Source organism: Pelodiscus sinensis, chromosome 8 (genome assembly GCF_052426305.1).
Source record: "Pelodiscus sinensis isolate ZL-2025 chromosome 8, ASM5242630v1, whole genome shotgun sequence".
Classification (NCBI taxonomy): Eukaryota; Metazoa; Chordata; order Testudines; family Trionychidae; genus Pelodiscus; species Pelodiscus sinensis.
Window position 1 is genome coordinate 1,849,481 of NC_143059.1, and position 24,112 is coordinate 1,873,592.

The window sequence follows — 24,112 nt, forward strand, 5'->3', positions numbered from 1 at the left end:
ACTAGTAGGCTGTGTCTAGACTGGCAAGTTTTTCCGCAAAATCATCTGCTTTTGCGGAAAAACTTGCCAGCTGTCTACACTGGCCGCTTGAATTTCCGGAAAAGCACTGACGATCTCATGTAAGATCGTCAGTGCTTTTCCGGAAATACTGTGCTGCTCCCGTTCGGGCAAAAGTCTGTTTCCGAAAGACTTCTGCGCAAAAGGGCCAGTGTAGACAGCACAGTAGTGTTTTCCGCAAAAAAGCCCCGATCGTGAAAATGGCGATTGGGGCTTTTTTGCGGAAAACCGCGTCTAGATTGGCCACGGACGCTTTTCCACAAAAAGTGCTTTTGCGGAAAACCATCCTGCCAATCTAGACGTGCTTTTCCGAAAATGCTTTTAACGGAAAAGTTTTCCGTTAAAATCATTTTTGGAAAATCATGCCAGTGTAGACGTAGCCGCAGTGTGATGCTTGTATTGAATTGGTTATGGGATGCATGCCTTGCATCAGTGGGGTTTTTGTTTGCTTTTTGGTTTGGACTCATTATCAATTATCCTCGTCTCAGTAGCTCCTTTAGGAGCTTGGAACCTTCTCCGTAGTGCTTGTTATCTTTTGGGGTCTTCTGTAGTGATAGCTAAAAATCTACATGTTCTTTCTCCTTGTGTTAATTCTCAACCATTGGATTGTGGTGGGGCATCTGCCCCCCACTGGCCACTAAGAAGTTAACAGAGCCCTGGGGAGGCTGAATGAGAAGCACGTTTTAGGAGAACTACGAGTAGTGGCCCATCAGATGGGCCTGCTGGGCCCTAAGAGCAGCAGGGCTGGCAGAGCAGAGAGAGAAGCTGCCTGGAACTTGGGGAGGGAGAACTGTGTTTAGAGTAGGCTCTAACCCTCTAATGCTGTGGAACAAAGAAGGCCTCCAGGGGGGCTGCTGAGATTGAGGGGGCTGTGGCCATGGAGAAGTGGGCCAGGGAAGTGCAGCACTAGAAGGCAAAAGAATGGAGTGCCCCAGTCTTCCTGGGCATCTGGGGAGTGTAGGCATCTTTGGCACTGCCATAAGGGGTGTGTGTGGAGGGGCTTGTTCTAGACCTGGCTGAATGAAGTTGCCCAGATGTGGGCAGTCCTGTCCAGGGAGCTTTGCCCCTCCTTCCTACACGTTGCAGCAAAACGTCCTGGAGCCCAGCAGCTTCGCATTCCGCCTCTGCCACTCAGCTGTGCTGGTGGGTGGGAAGAGAGGGATAGTGGCAGAGGTGGAATGAGAAGCTGCTGGGCTCCAGGATGTTTTGCTACAAAACACAGCCACTCTCCTTTTAGTGCAGTGTCTATAAAATCAGCATTATCTGTCCCTTGGCTTCCTGGCTTCCTGGGGTCTGCTTCTCCCCTGCTCAGTGCAACTCCTGTTTTCCTTTCTTGTCCCTTCACAAATCCCCCACCCTGTGTTCTCCTCTTCCCTTTCCCATCCTGCCTGCTGGTGTAACTCTCTCCTCACCCACTGATAAGAGTGTACTTTGCTTGGCGTGTGTATCTTTTCAGGGTTGATAGAGGGATCTCTGCATACTCCAGAGAGAAATAGACAATTTAACCCAGAATCCTTCCTCCTGTCAGCAGGGTTATGCTAAAATCTGCCACTTCCACCCATTTCCCATGGCTTTCCAGGCAGCAGTTAACCCTTAGGGAAGTAGATGAGGCCCAGGTGTTTGTCACCTGGGAACTGACCCATTCCCTGCACCATGGGGTGATCATAAAGGATGGAGTAGCAGGTTGAAAAGCACAGTGAGCCCTCTCGTGGGACACGTCATTCTGCCCAGACTCTGTGCACCAAACATGGGGGAGGGACCTAAGCTAAGATTTCCCTCAACTGTTAGTTGTGTCACTGCTTCTGTGCCGCCAGCAGCGTGCTAGGGCCTTTCCTCCAAGACCCTTCTGCAGCAGCAGGTGACCTTGCTAGTGCAAAACAACACATGGTCTGGTAGCACCTTAAAGACTAACAAAGCATGTAGATGGGATCATGAGCTTTCGTGGGCACAGCCCACTTCTTTAGATGACCTTCCTGACTGTCAGTGGCGGATTTAGGGCAGGGCGAGCGGGGCGGCTGCCCCGGGCCCTGCGCTTCCCGAGGCCCAGCGCATGCGCCGTGTCAAAGGAGAGGCCCCGCAAAATTTCACTGCCCGCGGTGCTACCCTGGGCCCCGTGGCACTCTCATCTGCCCCTGCTGACTGTCAGTGGACTTTGATTCTTATGTGCTTCGTTTTAACTACTCAATCTTCAGATACTCACTGATTCCTTTAACCCCCCCTATTTTCTATACCCTCTGCTCCCTGTCTCTCCCCCCCCCTATTTATTCTGGGTCTGCACATCCTAAACTCACAACTCCAGTCATCTGAAGAAGGGGGCTGTGCCCACGAAAGCTCATGATCCCATCTACACATTTTGTTAGTCTATCAAGTGCTACCAGACCATTTGTTGTTATGTTCCTCCCCCCCCCCGTACAGACTAACTCGGCTGCCCCCTGAAGCTTGCTAGAGCAGACAGGCATGGCTACAGGCAGGCCATGCTTTTGGCCCCGGGGTAGGGGTGCTGTGAATTTGGACTGATGCCAGCCCCAAGTGTTTTGCTTAATGAAGGGAGAAGAACTCTCCATGAGGCCTTACTCCCAGGGAGCCAACATGCCAGCAAGCCAGGCGCCCTCTGCAAGAGATAACAGGCCACCTGCTGCCTGAACTCAGGGAGGCAACCAGCCCTCCCTGCACATGTGGCTCAGAGTAATTGCCTGTGATCTGTGAACGCCAGTGGGCAAAAGATTAGGAGGGGGGATTTGGTAAATATGCCCTAAGATTTTAAAGCCCCCAGACTTAACACCACAGCTGATGAATGTGAAATCTCTAGCTGCAGTTGAGAAGAACAGTGGCAACATCTAGTGGTTGTTTAAATTATAGCTTGATATTGCCTGTGGCTTATCCCACGCCATTGGAAAGTACACTGTACTGTGCTGCATCATTCGTAAGTTACCTTACAACACGCCTCATTGTCCTTAGGTGTATGCTTCCATCAAGCACCTTGGAAAACTTTCTGGCCTTCAGCTCCCCTTATAGGCTGTACCCTGGAGTTCAGGACCCTCCTCAGCATCCTGCTTAGCCATTAGAAATCCCCTGGTTTGCTTTAGGCTCATTATCTTGCTCCTGACCTCGCTTCCCCTGACCCGCAGTCTTGTCAAGTCTGTTTGCTTGGCTTCCACTGACATGATCTTCTGTGAGGAAAGGAATGACCTGCCCTGGAGAAGGCTGATGACATTAGCAGGGACTCAGACAGAGCCATAGAGACAGCAATTGGCTTCCCGTGTGTTTACAGCCACCTGGAGTTGTTCATAATCTTCCTCACTCAGCTTTATGAAGCAAAACTAGTCACAGCCCCGCCTTGCAGTGAGCACACAGAACAGTGACTGCAGCAAGGACTATGATGTGCCAGGACAAGAGACTCAAGCTTCTAATCTAATGTCCTCTGCAAACTGCTCCAGTTCCCCAGATGCTCCCTCTAACTAGTCCGTAAGAAATATTGTAACTGGGCCCCTCGGACACCATGCTACAGTGTCCTGATCCAAGGGGCAGCAGTCAGTGAGGGATGTGCGCACGCTACAGTTAGATGCCCATGGCTGGCCTATGCCGGCTAACTCAGGCTGCTAGGGCTGAAGCTAAGGGGCTGTTTAATTGCCATGTAGATATTCAGGCTTCCTGGGCCGTAGCCTGAGCTCTGGGGCAGTCCCTCTTTGCAGAGTCCTCTCCCCCCAGCCTGACCTGCCCTGCAGTTAACTAGCCTCTTGGCCCCAGCTGAGGACCTGAGTCAGCTGGCATGGGACAGCCCCACGTGCAGTGTAGCTGCAGCCTGTGTGCTACCAGGGGATGGGGCGGGAAGGGCACTGAAGAAGGGGTGTGTGACAGCAATAGACAAGCATGTTCTGAATGAATGAGACTAGAGCTGCGCTGTCTTGTCAGGAGTGAGTCCAGTCTCTTGGTCAGGGCTTCTCACTACCCCTCCTTTGGTGGCCTCAGAGCGGCCACAAAGTCTGGCTGGTGGCCACACGGACATTTTTCCTAAAACACTACAGATCCGGGATAACAAACATGCAAGGCACACAGCCAAGTCATTGTCACGTATTGGGGTAGAGTCAATCGTACCAGCAATGCTGTGAAAACTGGTATCTGTAGGTTTGTTAATCTCTCTCTTCTCAAACCCCAGCTCACTACCCCTCTTCAGAGGCAGGGCAGTGCATCCGGGGCAATGGGGGGATGGGGGAGGTGATGCTTTGCTGCCTCCCCCCACCCAAAAAAAACAACCTGTCCAAGAAGCCTGGGCCAGTGTTCCAGCCATGGGCTTTGGGCACAACACCCAGCTCCAGTCATAATTTTTGAGCACTGACCGCCCCCGCTCTGGCCACATGGCCCTGGCCTTTGGGCTTCAGGCTCCAACCCGTCTGCAGCAGTGGGCCCTGAACCCTGGCACTGGCCATGTGGCACCACCCCTGGTGGCAGCCAGCAGCCCTGGGTGCTGATCAGCAGCGACTCACTCTGACCCCCAGCCCTGGCCACTCACACCAGGCGCTAGCTCTGGCTGCTGGCCTCTGGCCCCGGCAGCATGGGGAACAGACCCTGGCCATGAAGCAGCAGACACTGATCCTCCATGCAGATCTGTGCTGGCGGGCCCTGAGTCTTGGCCCTGGTCACTGATCCCAGGCACTGACCCTGGATGCTGAGCCTGGGCACTGGCCATTCAGCAGTTGTCCCTGGCCCTGTGCACTGGTCACCAGCCCTGGGTACGCAGGAGTGGGGAGCCAACCACAGGTCCTAAACCCTGGCCATGCAGCAGCAAGTGCCAGCTCTGGCCATGTAGGGACAGATGCTGGCTCTGGCCACAGAGCAGCAGGCATTTTGTCCTGGGCACCTATTCCCACTCCAGCCTCGCTCTGCAGGACTCCCTACCCAGTCCCATTGCCTCTGCTGCCTCCCCCAGTCCTGCATCCATCACCCCCTCACTGCCCCTAGATCCTGCTGATTCCCCCTCCAACATTCGCACCTCAGGCATAATTGATCCTGCAGCTTGCTGAGAAAAGTGATAGTAACAAACCTGCAAGTATCACCTTTCACTGCAGACTTGCTATATGGGAGGCTGCAAAAAGTGATAGTTGTATGTTTAGTGTTACTTACTCATTACCTGTGAGGCTGTGAAAAGTGGCAAGTGTCCTATGAAAAGTGATATTAACAAACCTACAAATAGCACTTTTCACAGCATTATTTCAGAGTCAGGAAAAGCCTACATACATTACAATGATGTGGATGCATGTGTGCGCATATTTACTTTTGCTAGTGTTAATCAAGTATTTTAGGAAAAAATCTCCAGGTGGCCACCAGCAAGAGTTGGTGGCCACATAGTGAGGTCACCAAAAGATGTTGTGAGAACCCCCTGACTGAGGTGGCAGAACTAGATACAGGTGGAACTGACTCTTAACTCCTGCAGTACTGGCCTGCATTGTGGCAACGTTTCTTCCCAACCCCCCTCAGATAGTGGTTAGTTTAAAGACTGAAGTACCAAGGTTATTTTTTGGTATTTTAAAATGTACGTTGGTATTAAATGCTGTTATAAAACTCTGGATGTTCTTGTTACCCATGTAAATCTCCAGTCCTTTTCTTGACCCCTGCTAATCTCTTGGCCTCGATATCTTGTAGCAGTGAGTTCCACAGGCTAATTGTGGATTCTGTAACTACAACATTTCCTTTCAGTTGTTTTAAATGGCACTACTTTGATTTTTATAAATCAAAGGGAATCGAAATATAATTTCATCTTCCTTGTGTAGCTCTCTGTACAGTGAGATCACATGGAATGTGCAGGGAAGGTGAGTGAGGTTTGGCAGCTTTGGAATCTGAACAAATTGGTGGCAGAGGCAATGGGTAAAGTGCATATCCGAAGTTTATTCCTCTCCACAAACAAGTGTAAAGTGACTGTAAATCAAACACAAAACAAAGAAGAAAGCTATTTCCAGTGATATAGAAGCCAACCCTGGTGCTCCTTCCAGGCTCCCTTCCCCTCGGCTCTGCACCCCTTGCTGAGCACTGACAGATTTCTTCTCAGGAACAGAGGGGAACTGCTCGCCTCTGTCGGAGAGGGGGAACAAAGTCTAGCAAGGGAACGCCTCTAGGTTGTACCTGACTGCGTGGAAAACAAAGGGCGGGGGGAGGTCCCTACAGATGTCCTGGCACAGTGATGTGGAAGTTGACAGGGAAACGACACTGCTTACCTTTGGGGCACAACTATCAGCTTTCCAGTGTTATCCATCCAGAACAGCTACACTCCCCTTTGCCACCCCCACGCCCCTCTCCAGAGGGTTACGTCCTCCAATGATCCAGTCACAACTGCCAAGGAGAGAGGTGCACTGAATCCGACTGGGGAACAGAGCTGCCCTGCTGCAGGGGCCTGGGCCGTCCTCTGGGAGCCTGTCCTCAGCCTAGCCTCACCTTCTCACTGGCACCCACAGCCATTCCCTAGTCTTGTTCCTGCCCTTCAACCATCAAAACTCAGGGGAAGGGAGTGGGGAGCAACAGCTGTGGCCAAAGGCAGCTGCTTCTTCGTACCAGACTCATGCGGTGCCTCCATCTCAGCCAGCCCATTGGCACAAAGCTTCTGTTCGGAGCCCCCACCACTAGGCAGAAGTGGACTAAGCAATGCCTTGGGGCCCCCTTCCCTTTGTATTGCATGCGTGAGGGGACAAACATTCCTGTGCAGGGCCACCTGCCTCTGCTGGGGAGTGCCACACGGGCGCTCCTGTCCCTAGTGCAGGGAGGAGACCTACGGAACGTCCCTGTCCTGCAGTCCCTGGAATTCTGTAACCTATCAGCATGCTGGAGAGAGAAAGGAAAACTATGGGCTCTGAAAATCCCGACTCTCTCCCGTCCTGCATAAATGGTGGCAGCAGGGGCAGAAACCAGCAATGGTGCAGGGGGTGCGGGACAGACACAGCCCTCAGCTGACCATGACTCTCACCCAATGTCTGTTCTGGCTCAGTCTCAGCCTGCAGCGCCCCCTTCTGCTCCAGTCCTGGTCCTTGCCGGGCCAGGGGACAGTGGTGGCATCCTGCTCTGATAGGAACTCTGCTCAGCAAAACGCTCTGCAGAGAGACAGGAGCCCCCTTTAACTTGGCTCTGAATATGGATTTGGCTCCAGGTCTAACACCCCTCTTCCCCCCGTTCTCACCTCTTACACGCCCTCGCTACCTTGCTCCTGCTCAGTCCCACTTTCAGACCTGCCGTTCCTGAGCCTCTCGTGCCAAACGGGAGTTCCCAACAGTCCCCGTCTCTTCCAGGGAATTCCAGTGACATTGGAGCCCCCCTGCCTTTCTAAGGGTCCATCTTTGCTATGGAGCTACCTGCAGGGTTTCCCTTCTATTGCCCCAGCCTCACTCCTGTTCACACACAGCCCTGTGGATCTATACGCTAAACCCCAGGTCAGGCTTTCACTTGGGCTGGGCTGGCAACCCACCTGCTTTGCAGAGTGGACACGGGCTAAGCCACTTGAGTGGTGATCGTCCTCCAGCACCTTCCCACAATTCCTTGCTGTGCCCAGAAGGCGACAGTGCGAGTACGCCCCAGTGTGGCGTGCCGGTACGAGTGGCCGGCTGGGAGTGGAGCGCTGGATGCTGTTGGGCACTGTACAGGGGCGGGCCCGAGGCAGCAAATACAGCCCCCGCTGGGCGGGGTGGCCGTGGTACACCCAGACTCTAGCCCCAGGCAGCAAAGTCCCCACTGTCCTGGCCAGCCTCAAGCTCCCCTACTTGACTCTCCCCCCCAATACTTCCCACCCCTTGCCCTGAGCTCCCACACACGATGCTGCCCGCTGCACTCCTCCCACAGTGAATATTTGTACAGGCTCTGTGGTATCGCACCCCCCCAAGAACTCTCCCTCCCCCCCCGTAAGAAATGTAAGTTCCTTTCAGCTCTGCCCGGAGGCGAGGCAAGTTCTCCCCCGTGCTCCGGGAAAGACTGGCAGGCCAGTGGCGAGTGGCGCTTGGCTGCTGAGCACACCCGGGGGGCAGACGCTAACACGGCCAGGGCTTTGCAGCATGGCTGCTCCCTCCCAGCCAGGCCCCACTCGTTAACAATCGGCCCTTTGCGGAGCTCCCCTCAGCCCTTGGGGTGGCTGCCATTCCTTCCAGTCTGTGGCTTCTGCCTTCAAGCCCCCCGTGGCATGTGCCCTGCAAGCTCTGTGCCTGAGAAATGGGCCCAGGTGTTACCCTGGCACCACAGAGCCCAGCCATGGGCAGAGAGGGGGGAGAGCTTCCACCAGCCTCGCTGCAGCTTCAGCAGCGTGTGGGGGGCGCATGCCCTTGCTGCAGGGAAGCGCAGCTGCCTTACGCCCAGCCAGGAAGGGAGTGACTAGCCTCCCGTGGCAGAGAGAGCTGTGTGAGTGACTGGCCACTGCTTCCCAGGGGCTTAGGCACTTCTGCCATTGCCAGACCCCACAGACCCCTCCCTGGTTAATGCGCATCCTCATGCACTGCCCCTCACTGCTTCCAGCCCTCCCAGGTGGACAGAGTTCTCAGGGAACTTCATATTGCTCATCACCTCCACGCCAGCCACAACCCTGCCGGCCCTGCACACTCCCATGCAACCACCTCCCACATACAGCGTCTGCTGCTGCAAGGGCCCCCTAACCTCACCAGGCAGTAGCTTTGCTCTTCTAGCTTCCCAGGAACCCCTCCTTCCCGCTCACAATCCTCCACAATGACCTTTCACCCCCAAACTGCCCCTCCCCGGGTGATCCAGAGCCATCCTCAAGAGGGGACTGTGTGTCCGAGCAGGCACCATGGCCCTTTCCCCTGGAGCACCTGCTGCTCCACTATGGGCCTGGCAACACTGTCCCTCCGGCGGGGGCCTCGTTTCTCACTTCATGGGGTTGGGGGGACTAGAGGGCCCAGTTGTGTCCTCGCCCTCCGTGTGCACGGTGCCCTGCTGCCCACAGCAGCCCTGCCGCACTGGGGCACTGAAAGGGCTAACGCTCTGCCCCTCCCTGCCTGTGGCCCAGAGACCGGGTTCACGGCCGTGCAGCAGGGGCCAAGGCAGGCTGGAGATTGTTGCCTTCTCTCTGCTCGCAGTGGGAGGCTCCCAGGGATGCTGCCAGGCTGATAACAAAGGGAGTTGTGAGGGTGGAATGGGAGCCCCCCCCCCTTTTTGCTTCATGTCCCAATTTATTGAGCTTGCATTAAAGAACAGCCACAGAAACTAGCTTGGTCAGACACCAGACATGCCCATGTGGGGGAGAGGGAGGCAGTTCCTGGGTCACTGGTACCCGGAGCCCGGCCTCCACACATGGGCCTGCATTCCAGTTTTGGCAGCTGAAAACCTGGGTCTAGCTACCTGGAAGCCAGAGGAGGAGGCTGGGCGTGGGAGAGTCGCGTGGCTCGCCTGACCGAGCTCTGGAGAGCTTTGGTTCAGCTGTGGGGCCTGGCTGGGACCAGCCTGGAAAGGGGCCGGGGTGGTGGGTGCAGAGGTCACATCTGTCCTCCATACTGGCTCATCCAGCGTGGTGGCGGATCGAGGGGCGAGGACAGTGGGTGCCAGGCTGTTCAGAGTGGGCATGGGAGCAGGGGTGGAGAACCGCCGGATCTCATAGGTCCTGGCTGTTTTCACAGGCGCCTGCTTGGCTGGGGTGGAAGAGGAGCTGGGCTGCTGGGCTGGCTGGGTTGGAGGGCTCTGTGTGTCAGTGCTCGGGGGCTCCCCAAAACAGAACATGGCTGACTTTAGCTGGTAGGGCTGGTGACGCATGAAATCAATGGCCTTGATCCCCGATTTCTGGCTGGCTGCCTTCTTCACTTTGCTCTCTGCTTTGCTAGCCTGAGACTTGCTTGCTGCCAAGGGGTAGAAGGGGGAATGCAAGGGGTTGTAAGCTATCGGGGGTGGGGCGCGGATGTTGGGGGAGTACTTCCAGGATGGTGGGAGAGAAGGGGTGGGAGAGGGTGCCCTGGGCTTGGAGCCCGGTGTTGGAGCCGCCTCCACCACAAACTTGTCCATGCGGCTCTGTCGCTTGGCAAAAAGCTCTGCCCCTTTACCCTTCAGCTGTGGCATGTCATGGGCACCGTTGACTAGTCTGGCAGAGGCACCTGGCTGCTGAGGCTTAGGGGCGACTGGGGGGGGGGCTTTGAATTTGCGGCCTGAGGGCTGCATGAAGTTGCAGGCCTCGGCTCCTAGGCTGAGGAAATCCTCCTCAGGCCCCGACTCGAAGCCCGCCCCTGGGTGGTCGCCTTTGGGTTTCTCATCCAGGTTTTGCACCAGAGACAGAAGCTCGGGGTTGGGCGAATTCTTCTTCTTCTCTTCTCTAGGACTGAACATGGGCTTCTTGGTGCTTCGCCGGCGCGCCTCCTGCAAGATGCCCGTGCGGGGGGCTGGCACCGCAATGCGTTGCTCCCTGGATGCTAAGGTCTCAGAAGCAGGTCGTGGAGTAGCTGGGGAAACCACAGGATATGGCTGGCTGGGTAGCAGAGAGCTACTCGCCGTGCTGGGTTGGGGTGGGGCTGGGCTGATATACAAGGAGGAAGAAGCTGTCCCCCGTGGTGGCTGAGGTGTGGCTGCAACTGCGGCCCCCCCTGCTTTAGAGGGAGTGGCTAGAACTATGGAAGCCTTGGAAGTCCTGGCTGGGTTGGTGGGTGTCTTAGTCTCAGAAGCACGTTCGCCAGAGGCGGGCTGCAGTCCCCCTGGTGCTGTTGGAATATACAGAGGCGCTGAGGCGCTTGCTGGACCACCATGTGCCATTGCAGGCACAGCAGGAGGTGGCACAGGGGTTCCTGGTGAGAAAGGGGGGGCAACAGGGCTATGCCCCCCCACACTCTTCTTGGGAGCTAAAGGCCTGAAGATGACAGAGGAAGTCACAGGGCGCTGCCCGGAAAAGCCAGGCGTGAAGGGCCGTGCGGATCTGTTGAAGAAACTGTCTGTGCCAGAGGATGGCTGGGCACCTCCTCCAGTGCTGCCCACTGGAGCCTGGAAGTGGGCAGAGGTAAAAGATGGCAGCTTGCTGGGAACCTGCACTGCTTCCATGTGGATACTGAGAGGGGCCGTGTTGGCCTTCTGCGGAGTGGGCACATCTCCGTTCACCATGCTCTGCTTTGGCCTGACCCCTGCTGATGCGGGAGGGCTCTCTGGCTTCCCAGCTGGGGCTTTCTCCACTGTATACTGACCTGCCCTCTCCCTCTGCTGTTCAAATAGCCGGGCGCCCCTGCCAGAGGCCTCACTCAGACCCTGCCGCCGCTGCCCCTCCTGCTGCTCAGATTCTGGCTTGGGCTTTTCAATGTCCAGGTACGTGTTGTCCCAGTCCGAGTGGTTTGTTAAGCTTCGGGCATCTGAGAAGCCTTCCTCATCAAACTCCGACTCACTGGTTGGGAAGACACCATCCTCCTCCTCATAACAGCGGTCCTCATCAACGCTCCCAAAGCTGACCAAGGTGTACTTCTTAGCCCTCTGCCTGCGCTTCTTGAACATCAGCACGCCCTTGGAGTGAGGGTTCGGCGCGTCCGTCAGCAGGGACGCAATTGTCCGGCACTTGGTTTTGGCTTCTTTCACATTCTTCTCTTGGGTGCTCTCACTGCGGTGCAGCTCTGCAAGGGACAAAAGGAGGCAGGTTCAGGGCTCTGCAGAGGGCTGGGCTTACAGAGCAACAACGGGACTGATTGTTTCTGGTGCCCACACTGGGAGTCACTCCCCCCTCACTCCAGACGAGAACATTAGGGAAAAGTGACTTGAACATAATGAAAATTGCAGCCTTCCCTTTTTTCATGCACACCCCAGGGGGCAGGCTTCCCCACCTACTGCCAGGGACCCTCACTCCTGGCCAGCCAGCCTGTGGCAGGGGCCAGAGGTGGCTCGGTCCCCATAACTTGCGCAGACAGACCCTCTGCTTTTATATCGCTGGCAGAACTGAACCTGGAGTCTCTGGAGCTTAGTTCATGAGCCCCTACGACCGGTACTAAAAGCCAGCTGGCTGGTAGCGAAGGCCGTAGGGCAGGCTCATTACTCCCTCTCCAGGTGGTGTGGGTTACACTGTCTCTCAGCAGCGATGGCCGCGCTGTGTACCGGATACGTGTTCCTGTTACTCAGCAGGACATTTCAGCATGAGTCTAGAATCCCACCTTTGCAACTTGCATGGCCGCAGAGCCACTTGTGATCACCCCTGGGAAGCCCTGTGGGAGGCCTGGCACACAGACTCGTCCTTCCCTTTCCAGAGCTTTGTTTCCCGGGGGAATGGAGGCAGGCGGTCCCAGCACGGAGCCGATGGCTCTCCCGTGGCCTCTTGCCTGTGCCCAGCCTGCATGGAGTCTATGGTCAGCCAGGCCAGAAAGACTTCTGCACAGGCTCTCCCTTGGCCCTCGCTGCTGAAAAAGCCAACACCTGTTGGGGCCTTGGCCGAAAACACAGGCTCGTCATTTTCCACCATCTCTGCCAGCCAGCTGCCAGCAAAGCTTCTGGGATGGGACGATGTGTTCTTTGCCCCCGGTGCAAGGTGAAGGGGGAGCTCTGAACCCAAGGGCAGCTGAGAGAGGAGAGTTCTTAGGCACCACTTAAGACCTGGACTCAGCAGAAGCCAGAAGGGAAAAGGGTCCCCAAGAGATTTCTCTTTCCTTTTTTCTTGCTCCTGACCCGTTCCACTGGGGGAAAGGCCTTTGCCTGCCTCTCGTCTGCCCTGCGTCCCTTTAACGGCAGCCTCCACACTTCAAGCAGCCACACCTTCCACTAGCTTGTGGAGTAACTGCCCAGCCCCTTCCCCTGGCTGTCCTTGGAACCGCAGCATTCCTGCACCCCACACACAGCCGAGGTAGCAGGGGAGGGCACCAATGCACTGCTGGGGATGCTGCTACTTCTCCCCGGACATGAGCTGTGCAGCTGCCCCAGTCCTCACCTTGGGCTGCTCTGCTGCAGGGCTTTGTGGCACCAGGGAAGAGCAGTTGTGGCCAAATTAGCCCACAACGTGAGGCAGCAGTGGGCACAGAACTTCCTAACGATGATCCCAATGACTCCTCGTGGCCCTTTGGATCACCCCCTTTCCCACCCTGACAGCCCCTTCTGCAAAGTTCACAAAGCTGCCACAAGTGTCATTGGTCTGGGCACTCCAGGTTACGCCATTCAGGAGCATCGTCCACTCACTGCAGGCTGTTAAAACAGGTCCAGGAATTCCAGAGGGGGTTGCATGCATGGAAGCTTTCAATGAATACAATGGAAGACTCCTCCATAGGTTTCCCTGGACCATTTCGTAAACAACATCAAGGCTCCAGGATAGCTAGTCAGGCAGCTCCAGCCGTAGGGCCAACAAGGAAAAGATCAGCTCAGCGGTTCCCAACCTTTGCCAGATGGGACCTACCCATTCTGACAATTCAGGAAGACTTGGTGACCCAGGGCAGTTAAAAAAATGTGTGAATGGCTCCTTAAGAGCCACCTGGGGAGACACTTGGTGACCCTTTTGAAATGTAACGGTGACCCCTATTTGGGTCCCGAACCATAGGTTGGGAAACCCTGCCACATCTTTTCCATCCATGTGCGGAATAAATGTTTTTATCTGCTCCAAGGCATGTGCAAATGTGCACCACCACTAGAAACACAAACATAGCTCTGGGAGCTCTGCTAATCAGCTGGGCACATTTGAATTTCTCCCGATCATCGCCCAGCTGAGAGGGAGCCAGCCCTCTCCCTTGTGCAGCGAGAGGGCTGGTAATTATGAGGAGAGATGCCAGTCTGCTAAAGGGAAAAGAACAGGTGCCACTTTTGCACCGGCAGGCGCTGAGCTAGGAACCCTTCCCCCCACTCTTACAGAGTGGGTCAGTTCAGCGTCGTTGAATCAAGACTCGCTGTTCACTTTCGCTCCCTGCGACTTGGTGCTCGCCTGGCTTTGCCCTTTGGACCCGGCCGTGACCCAGGGCAGCTGTCACACCTGAGTTTTCTTTCAGGAAATGAGCTAGCCTCACTGTCCAGAACCACTCGCCTTGGGTGGGGGAGACATCTGGCAAATGGTGGGTGCAGGCACAGGTGACAGGTGAAGTCTTGGCTCTGGAGTGTGGGGCTGTAAGCCATGGGGAGGCTGAAAGGTCTCCAGGGTGCAATTCACCAGCACCGGGCCCTGCCTCAGTAACAATTTCCAGATTCAGTTTTCCACCAGTCACAAGTGGCCAGTGCATCTCGCATCATTCTGAGATCCCAGCCTCCTCTGGGCTCGCTAGAGCTGGACTCCCTGAGCTTCGAGGTTCCTTGGCCCCTTATGGCTGCTTGTTCAGCCCCGTCCCGACACCTTGGCTTCCTGCCCACCCCTCAGTTCCTACTGCCCGGCTAACCACAAGAAAGCACTTTGCTTCCCCATCCTCCCCGGCACAATGGTCCAAGGATCCAAGTCACAACGGTGAGACAGACACAAGAGGGAAATGCTCCTCTGGCTACGCACAGCGCCTGGCGAGGAGAGCAGAGGTAGGAAGGAAGGTCTGTACCTGCATAGGGCTGATCCAAGCTCTTGAAAGCAGCATCCAGGCCCGGAGACTCGGGCATGTCAAACAGTCCATTTAACTCGCAGCTCTCCATAGGGAGAGAGGCAGAGTGGCTCCCTGCTGGAGCAAAACCAAAACTCTCAAGTGTCCAAGCCCTGTGCTATCAGCTCCACAAGCCTTTTAAAGCCTCTCTTTTGTCTCTTCGGCACTGCTGCCCAAAGCATGAGGTCACCCGCTCTATTTTTGGTCTCTGAGCTTCATTTCTGGGCAGCGTGATGGACATTGTCACCTGCCACTTACACTCTCTCCCCTCCTCTTTCCACCCTCTCTAGCCTGGGTTTAAAAATAAGAAACTATGCTGGCTACTGGCAATCTTTGTGCAAGCGTCAGACAATGAACCGTGATTCCGGCCCTTCTTTGCGAAGCATTCGTAGCAAACGTACTAGTTTCTGGACCCATCCTTGGGTGGCTGCTCCCAGTCCCCCAGCATGGGGAGTGGGAGAAATGCCCACAAAAGGAGGGGTCCATTCAGCAAACACTCAGAGACCACGTTCTCAGATCAAGACAAGGAGGGAGAGCTGCTCTTTTCCTGTGTGTATCACTGTGCCCTAGGAGAGCCAACCCAGGACAGGGATTGGGACTACATTGACAGAGGGGTGGCATGGCACCTCCTGCCTGTATGTTCATGGTTGAGTATGGGAGACCACGAATGGATTGGCTGCAGGGGGGTTGTTACCTAAAGGGCTGAAGGGTATTGGTACGTCCGTTGGAAGGGCCAAGGAATGGGACTAGAAGCAAGGCCCTGGATGCACAGACTGGGGTGTCTTGGCAGAGCTGTGCCAATGCCTGGCGCTGGAGCGAGGAGGGGGATGTGGGATAGAATTGGGTTAGAATAATGAGAGGACCAGCTGGGCCTGGGTAGTGGGGGTGGGGTAGGGAGTGATGTGCAGGCCAGAGCTGGAGTTTGTTTTCAAAGCAGGGTGGCGGTGGCTTCACAAAGCTCTCCACACTAGGAATGTAATAGTGGAGTTGATTAACTGATAAGCAAAAGCTTATAGGTCAATGCTACAGACCACACAAATTCCCTTCTTCCCCTCACCCTGGCAGTACATTTTTTAGCTGTTTTTTAAACTGGCTCCCCTCGTGGACCAGCTCCCACCTGGCGCCCTGCACTGCTGCCTCTGATACAGTGGCTGCTGGCCCCACCCCCAGGGACTGTAGAATAGTCGACTAATCAATAAAATGTCTGGAGTTACTCGACTATTCAATTAACCGATATTGAACATCCCTACTCCACACTGCAGCTCAACTCTCTGTTAAAAAGCCTTGCCAGGCAATCCTCCTGTCACAGCCAGAGATTTAGCACCGCAGTGCCCCAGGAAGCAGGCAACTCCTCTCTAGTATTCGCACAATCAGAGTAAAGGCCAAAGAACTGGCCGAGCCCATGAAGTCCAGGGAATGGGAGCTTGGGAAGTTTGATCCCTGAAGAACAGATCTGCTCTAACAAACCTGGGCTCTCGGAGCATGATCAAACAATAGCATTTAATTCTCTTCTGTGCATTCAGGAATAAAGTATTTTAGGGAAAAGTCCTATAGAATCTCTTAGGCTGTGTCTAGACTGGCAAGTTTTTCCGCAAAATCAGATGATTTTGCGGAAAAAACTTGCCAGCTGTCTACACTGGCCGTTTGAATTTCCGCAAGAACATTGTCGATCTCATGTAAGATCATCAGTGTTCTTGCGGAAATACTGTGCTGCTCCCATTCGGACAAAAGCCCTCTTGTGCAAATCATTTGCGCAAGAGGGCCAGTGTAAACAGCACAGTACTGTTTTCTGCAAAAAAGCCCTGATCGTGAAAATGGCGATCGGGGCTCTTTTGCGGAAAACCGTGTCCAGATTGGCCACGGACGCTTTTCCGCAAAAAGTGCTTTTGCGGAAAAGCATCCTGCCAATCTAAACGTGCTTTTCCGAAAATGCTTTTAACAGAAAACTTTTCCGTTAAAAGCATTTTCGGAAAATCATGCCAGTGTAGACGTAGCCCTAGAGCATGGAAACCTCTTCAAGCCATTTTAACCAACCCATGGGTGTCTGTAGCAGGGATCTTGTTCCCTATCACAGTCAAACAGACAGTTGAACCATTCTACAGGAGGGATATAGTGCCACTCTATAGGTTTTGAGAGTTAATTTCTATAGAGCCCTTTTAGTTAATTTCTATTGTAGAGCAGATAGACCTTGGCCATCAGCACGAGGGATAGAACCTGCCATCTTAGGGGCTAAAATTACGTTCCTCTACCATCTGAACTCAAAACCCAGGGCTCTCCGCTAAGTCTGTTAAGGTTCCCCAGGGTTAGCACCTGGCAGGCCACTGCCACCATATTTACCTGCGCTTCCCAATGGCCATAGATCACCATCCCCAGCCACTGAGAGCTGCTGGAAGCAGTGTCCAGTTCTGCGCTGCCTCCCATGGCTCCTTTTGGCCCGGAACAGCAACCGGAGACCAACGGGAACTGCAAGTGGCCATACCTGCGGAGGTGCAGGTAAATACAGTGGCAGCAGCCTGCCAGGAACTAGCCCCAGGGAACCACTGCCATTTAATTGCCCCACCCAGCACTGTAGAATGCTGATTTGTTCTGATTCTTTAGAAATATTCTATAAGGACTAGCTTATGCAAGCTTGGCACTGACCCTGCAGAAAAATCATCTTTACTACCCTGAAATCAGTGGAACTACTTGCTGTACTAAAGTTAAGCATATGCGGAAATCATTGCAGGATTGCGACTTGTGAAAACAAAAACCAGCAGAACCATTCACATACCTAAAACTGTTTGCCATAGACTAATTAGACTTAGTAAGAGCTATTATTGAAAGAGACCCAAGTCCTAAAAAGCTTTATGAAGTATTCTCCATAAAAGTGGGGTTTTCCCACCAAAGCTCATGATCCCATCTACATGTTTTGTTAGTCTTGAAGTGCTACTACACTATTTGTTGTTTTTTAAGTTTTTCTATAAAAGAAGGCAGGTATACTGCTACGATCAGAAATGGGAATCTATTCTTGTGTGATTTAGTAATTATGGACAGCTGCTCTTTCATGTGGTGTCCCCTGGAATTCTATTTCCCAGCTATTTCTGTTTCTGAAGGTCATTTTTCCAGAGCTGATGTTGGAGATAACTCACTCACTTAGTCATTAGAGGTCGTGGAAACTTCATGTTCTTTACACTTCAGGTTATTTCAAAATATGATTTTGAATAGGTTCCACTGGACTCCAATGCTTTTCTGTATTCACTGCCGGCTTATCAACCCACAGCTAGTGTTGGAGTTGCAAACAATCAGTTTATAAATAAGGACTATGTTAGTTTCTTTAAATTAAAGGCATCACTCTTAGGACAAAAAAAGCTCTTTCCTCAATCCTAGGTATTGGAACACAACCATCAAAAATGGTTTACTGATTTAAGCTCTCAATCAGCAAAGGTTTTAAAACATGCTTCACTGTGTGCTTGTGCTTAAGTCTGTCCTTATTTGGCAAAGCACTAACCCATATGCTTAAATTCTGCTGAAGTCATACTTCAGCGCATATTTAAAATTCAGTCTATACTTAAGTACTTTGCTAAATCAGGTCCTTAATACTGTGAGGGTCCAGATTTTCAAGTCATCAGTGATTTTTAGGAGTTCAATTTGAGAGACCACCTGAGGGAGCCCTGGTTTTCAGGGACACGGTGCTCAGCCCTTTCTGCAAATCAGCCTTTATTAATGTATAGCCCAAGGCGCTACTCACTTTGGAAACTCTTGGCTCGGAAGACTTAAGACCCAACTAACCTTCTGTGCCAGTAGGTGAGAGTTATAACCAGAGCGGGAGCAAAGGCATCTCCATTTCTTGCAAAGTCCTGGGAGCCTTGCTGTTTCTCCCTGGAGCCCTGAACTATCTGGGGGAGATGCTGCTCCCTCGGGCCAGGTCCCTCCCGTCAGAAAGTGCCCGCCTCACTGGCTGGATGGCAAAGTGCTCCCCACTTCAGAAAACTGCATGTGTGGCCAGCTTTGCCTCCCCAACACTTTGCTCTCAGCATCCCCCAGGCTACAACTGGGGAGACTTTCTTCTTGCGAGGTTCATCGCTGCCACGGCTCACTGGAGTAGCACAAAGCAGCCAGAGCCCAGCAGCGAGTCTGGCTTTTGCATTTTTTGTGCTTGCACCGCATCACTGATGTGTCCCCTCATCTGCAATGTTGTTGTAGCCACGTGAGCCCCAGGTTACATGAGAGACAAGTGGGTAATAGCTCTGGTTGGACTAACTTCCCTTGGTGAAAGAGAGACGCTTTCGAGCTACACAAAGCAGGTCTGGAGAAAAGCTCCATCTGGCTCAAAAGCGTGTCTCTTCCAACAACAGAAGTTGGTTCAGTAAAGATATGACCTCCCCCACCGTGTGTCTCTCATATTCAGGGTGTCATTCACTGGAACCCTAGCCCCTCCTCAGGGGAACTATAGCCAGCTATCCTCGCTGCCTGTAGCTTTGCATTTGATTAGTCCCGAGTCTCGTTGCATTTGATTGACTTCAGCCCATTTCTCCCATGTCAGGCTTCCTGCTACATTTAAATAGCCCGTCCTCCAGGGAACCAACTGCGCAACTCCTTCGCATGCTGCTACATGCACCGGCCTCGCCTCTCCATACTGCACGCAAGTCACCAAAATGAGTGTTAGTGTTATTGACTGTCCTTAGCGGTTAAGCGCAGTGTGCTCAGGACTGCAAAAGAATCAAGTAAAACCCTGCCCAGAAGAGATTGCAATGCCCATGCTGGAGTGGGAGGTGTAATTTCCAGCACAGGTGGACATACCTGTGCTAGCTCCGATTGAGCGACTGCACTAAAATGGGCAAGCAAGGAGCCAGCCTTTCTGAGTACAATCCCATCGGAAACCGCAGGTACTTATTCAGGGTGGCTTGCGTGTCCTGCAGCCATGGCTAACCTGCTATTTGTCACTTGCTAGTGTGATCTGAGCTAATGTGGATATGTCTATGTGAGCTGTAAATTATACCTCCCACTCTCCCACAGGCAGACCCACGTGCTGGGAGAAGTGGGGACATGCTGAGTTAAAGTTCTGTTTGTTGTAAACCCTCCTCTCTTCTGCAGTCAAGAATATGGAGGTGGAGAGGACATTTGCTTGAGACACATGAGTGTCCAATGGCCGCGAGGGAGACAAGGCAGAAGTAGTACTATCGCACCCGGAATGGATACTGGCAGGACTCCAGTCCAAACCCCCTCCCAGCCAGACATCATGAACCGTTAATAACTATTCTCTCTATTCTATTCTTAGTCAATTGTGTAGCACTGCACAGCGGTTCTGCCTAATCCACATGGCTTTCGTTGCCTTAGGAGAATGTCATGGGGAGCTGTATGAAGTATCTTACTAAGGCCAGCGTGTGCTGTGTGCACTGCATTTCTTTCAGCCGCTAAGCCTCTTCTCTTTTCACATGGCTGTTTGATCACTTTGGCTTTCCTTACTCTATGTTGCTTCTTATCTATCACCTTATTTTCTGCTGGTGCTTCCAAGCTGACTGTGTCAGTAACTTCACTGGAGCTAAACATGCTGCTCTAATTCTATTCATTGCTGCGCCTCTTTCCTAAATTGGTTCAGGAGAAGTGGTGGATCCAATAAGATACTTAGGCTACGTCTACACTGGCCAGTCTTGTGCAAGAACATATGCAAATGAGGAGTGGCAATGAATGTCTCCATACCTCATTTGCATACTTAATGAGCCGCCATTTTGCGCAAAGGGCTTTTGTGCAAGAGCCGTTCTGCCTGAAAACAAGTGGCAGAATGGCTCTTGCGCAAGAGGGGGTTTTGCGCAAGAAGGAGCAGGACAGGGACTGGAACCAGAACTGGTTAGCACCTTCCACCCCCAAACCGTACCCATTGGTCAGACAGCGCCTCGCTGAGCAACAGCACTTCTCGGTCTTAGTGCATGTGACTGGGACCGTGGAAGAGTCACGGCTGTCAGCGCTGTGGGGTGAAGCAGCAAAGCTCCGACCCTGCTGCAGCAGGTTCAGAGTTCAAATTACTGGTCAGATGGTCAATGACCCTAGTACCTACATGCCAGTAGCAGGCAGATCACACCTCAATTAGGCTCCCCTCGCTGCAGTGGAGTGAGGCAGTTGTCACCATCCCCAGGGAATTGTACACACCCTCCACTGCATAAGGGGTTTATTTATAGGCAGCCCGCTACGCTGAATGGGGTGGCCTGTACGTCAGAGCAATGGCTAAAATAAAAGGGTTTCCTTTTCCAGTGCAGGGTGCCGGATCCTGGTGAATCCACTTAGGCAGCTGGGTCCATCTCAAGCAGAGGAGGAAATTCTCCCCACCCTTCCTCCACACCATATATAGAAAGACTTGAGTTCTAGGGGCTAAAAATAGCCTCGCAGATAAGTTTGAATTGAGATATTTGGAGGCACTTCTGCACTGACTTAAATTCCTACCACAAGATAACAAGCTGGGACCAGAGTCCTGAACTGTGTATCTGTCTTCTGCCTGCGGTTGGCACCTCTGTGAGGAAGGGTGGGAAAGTCTGAAGCTGTTCCACATCTGAGGCCATCGATAGCGTTGCTAGCAACAAAAGAAACTGTTCTAATGAGGTGAATGAGAGGAAAGAAGTTGGTGAAAGATGGATTTCAGAACAATAAAACGGTGCAAAGGTTTCCTGCAGTCTGAGGTCATAGCTATGGGCCTGCAGTCTGAGTCATATCTTTGAGCTGGGCGAATAACAAAGTTTTCAGCTTGCTAGCAATTCTGACCAAGCACAAAGTAACCGTGATTTCAGCTTAAATTGAAAAATGGTTTTCAACATTTTCAGTGCCTCAGAAAGTTGTTTTTCCCCCATTTTCAGCACTTTTCAATGGTTTAACTAATTTTTTAATAAAAGGAAATTTCCAAGCAGTCATTTTCCATCAAACCATTGAAACATGCATTTTAAAAATATCAGTGTTGGGTGGGTTTTCCAGAATTTTTTCTCTAAAACGAGCAATTTGGCTAAATGGACACATACTAGAAACATTTTGGTGTCACTAAATCCGCATTTTTGTGTGAATATTTTTAGTTGAAAACTTTCACCCAGTTCTGCCTCTCATACAGCTTTGGAGAACCATGGAAACTTACAGACTGCTTGTGCCAGCCCCGCTGATTCCAGTCTCTGCTCCCTATCGACCTCCTTTGCTTCTTAGTCCTCTTGACTCTGCTACCACAGCCATATGTCCATTGTCCACCCTTACTATTGCCTGTGCTTCTCATCGCATAACAGGCTTGGTTCTCCATTGCTCTACACTTACAGGATCAAACCATCCACTGGTGTTAATGGGGAAACTCTATTAGCTCCTTCTGCTGTGATGAGTGAGTGTGGAACCTCTGAAAATGGGGGTGCATTTTACATCCACCTTGTACAAGTGTGAAAAGAAGCGCAAGGCGCAAGGCAGCAGGTGAAGCAGACCAGTGAACAGCTACATTGGATAAATACCGCCCAGATGGAAATGACGAGAGTCTGCGTTAGAAACTGGAAGATAAGCAGAGAAGAGAGGACTTGTTAAAGACAGAGCATCACGTGGGTGAGCATTGGATCTCTAGTTATTATTTATTAATGCCCCCACTGGCCTAGATGAAGGTTTAAATGCCACTGTAATCAAATTTACCATCACCACCAGAATTGGAGGGGTAGTAAACGTGGAGAGGGGTATTGACGTGACCTATAATGTGATCTGGAAGGTCTGCATGAGGTGAGATGAGCGGAGAGGCCATGAATGTAAAGGTCTATGTGTGTCCTAGGCAGTACACAGCATAATTACAAGGCTGAGTCTGTGAAAGCCCCAGGCAAGTAGGAGATAGCAGCTGTGGCATGAGCTCTGTCCAGTGCAACACTCCTACAGAATGTGGATAAGGATTCAGCTAGTCCCCTGTTTTTGGACAAGAGGCTCATCCAGGGGAGGAAATGGGGTGACTCTGCATAGCCCTGTTGCAACCACCCCTGGCCTTCTGTGTGCAGTTGGGTATCTCTGCAGCAACAGAATGAGAATGATGAATTACAGAGCAGACAAAGAAGCTGAAGCTTTAAAGGAGAGACCAGAGAACTGGAGCAACGAGAAGAATCAGAAGGACCTTCAGGGATGGGGTTGTCTGTTCACACGCTGCAGGGCAGGACAGGGGTCTGTGGCTGAAGCTAACAATGGAAGCCCTCTGACCATAAGAGCAGGTGAGCCATGGAACAGACCTCATGCCCAGCGGGCAGCAGTGTTATACAGCTTAGATACAGTGTTACAATGTGATGGGGCAATATTCTGCGAAAAGCAGGTATTTGATTGGACAATGGAAATGGTTTCCAGTAGTCTCACTGCCTGTAAGTCCAGCACTGTGCTCCCAATACGGACCCACTGAGTCATCCCCCCCACCACACACACACAGAGTCCAGTCCGCTTTTTAAAAACAGCTCAGTTCGGACCAAAATCTTGATTTGCCCCGAGGCTCCAAGTGCACCCCCCCTCCACCATCCCTGTGGGCTTTGCTGGGCTTCCAGGAGGGGGGGATCCTGCACCAGGAAAGGGCAGGTGATGTTTGCCCAAGGAAGCTAAGAGGCTTCTCAAGGGAGGGCAGCTCTAAATTGTGTATCCGCTCCCCCAGAATCAGCAGCAGCTGTGCTGAATCCAAGCAGTGTAGTAACACCGCTTTCCAGGCCAGCGCCATGTTGCTGTGGGGCTGCTCCAGCTGGCCTGAGCCCATGCAGCAAGGGGCACTGTATGCCCCTCGCAGGCCCATAGTGCGAGCGCCCATGGCAGCCAGCAAGTCCCAGGGCTCAGTCAAACCCACGAACTGTAGAATGGATTTCTTTTAGGAGTTCCCCGGTGCTCTTCACCATGGCCTGGGAACCTTTGCTGCTCCTGCCGTGCCCGCCCAGGGTTCTGTGCCCCGGGTTTGTGGCTGGTCATTGATCACACCCGTTGTGCTGAGGCCTGACCAGGCAGAAAGGTTTGCCTCCACCCTCTCAGGCAGCCCAGGAAGGGTGTGTCCACACAGCACTCTGAGCTGGAAATAAGTACGCACTTTGCGCTACCCAAATTGCATAGCTTATTTCAAAACAGCTTATTTCCTCATTTGGCACTGTCTGCACAGCACCAGATTTCAAACTAACTCGCTGTTCCTAACCCTCAAGGGTTACTGGGATGTTGGAATAAGTCGCCCATTATTTCGAAATAACGAGCTGCTTCAGTAGACACAGAGTAGCTATTTCGGCGTACTTCCAGTATCCCAAAATAGCGCCGCAGTGTAGACGTACCCTAAGAGGCCATGTGAAGTGCCAGGGGGTGCTGCTGGGGACTCTTCCATCAGGGCTGTGGCTGAGAGAAGCCCCACCGGTGCGTATCCGGAGAGGAAGGCACTAGCTCAGTCTGCAGTAGCGCTAGGACACCCCCACTATAGCTAGCAACGTCTGCGCGTCACCTCCGGCCGTGAGTGATGATTCTGTCCTCCGAAATGCTGTGATTTGAATGTGTGGCTTTCCTGGGAGCCCTCTGTGCTGACTCTATCCTTGGAAATAAGCCCTGATGTAAAACCATTGCTCATGGCGGGCTCGCCGATCGGGTGGCAGAGAGCAGCTGGACATGCCTTTCCCAGC

At 52.9% G+C, this 24,112-nt stretch overlaps 2 protein-coding genes across 2 annotated transcripts in view; one reads left to right on the forward strand and one right to left on the reverse strand.

Moving 5' to 3' along the window:
• SEC24C (SEC24 homolog C, COPII component) overlaps nt 1-24,112 on the forward strand; it is a 108,268-nt gene that overhangs the window by 6,968 nt on the left and 77,188 nt on the right. The window lies entirely within an intron of this gene.
• SYNPO2L (synaptopodin 2 like) overlaps nt 5,921-24,112 on the reverse strand; it is a 43,007-nt gene continuing 24,815 nt past the window's right edge. Inside the window, exon 4 of the mRNA XM_006135908.5 lies at nt 5,921-11,609. Within this exon, the coding sequence (XP_006135970.3) occupies nt 9,301-11,609 (2,309 nt within the window). The 3' untranslated portion in view covers nt 5,921-9,300. The remainder of the gene's footprint in view (nt 11,610-24,112) is intronic.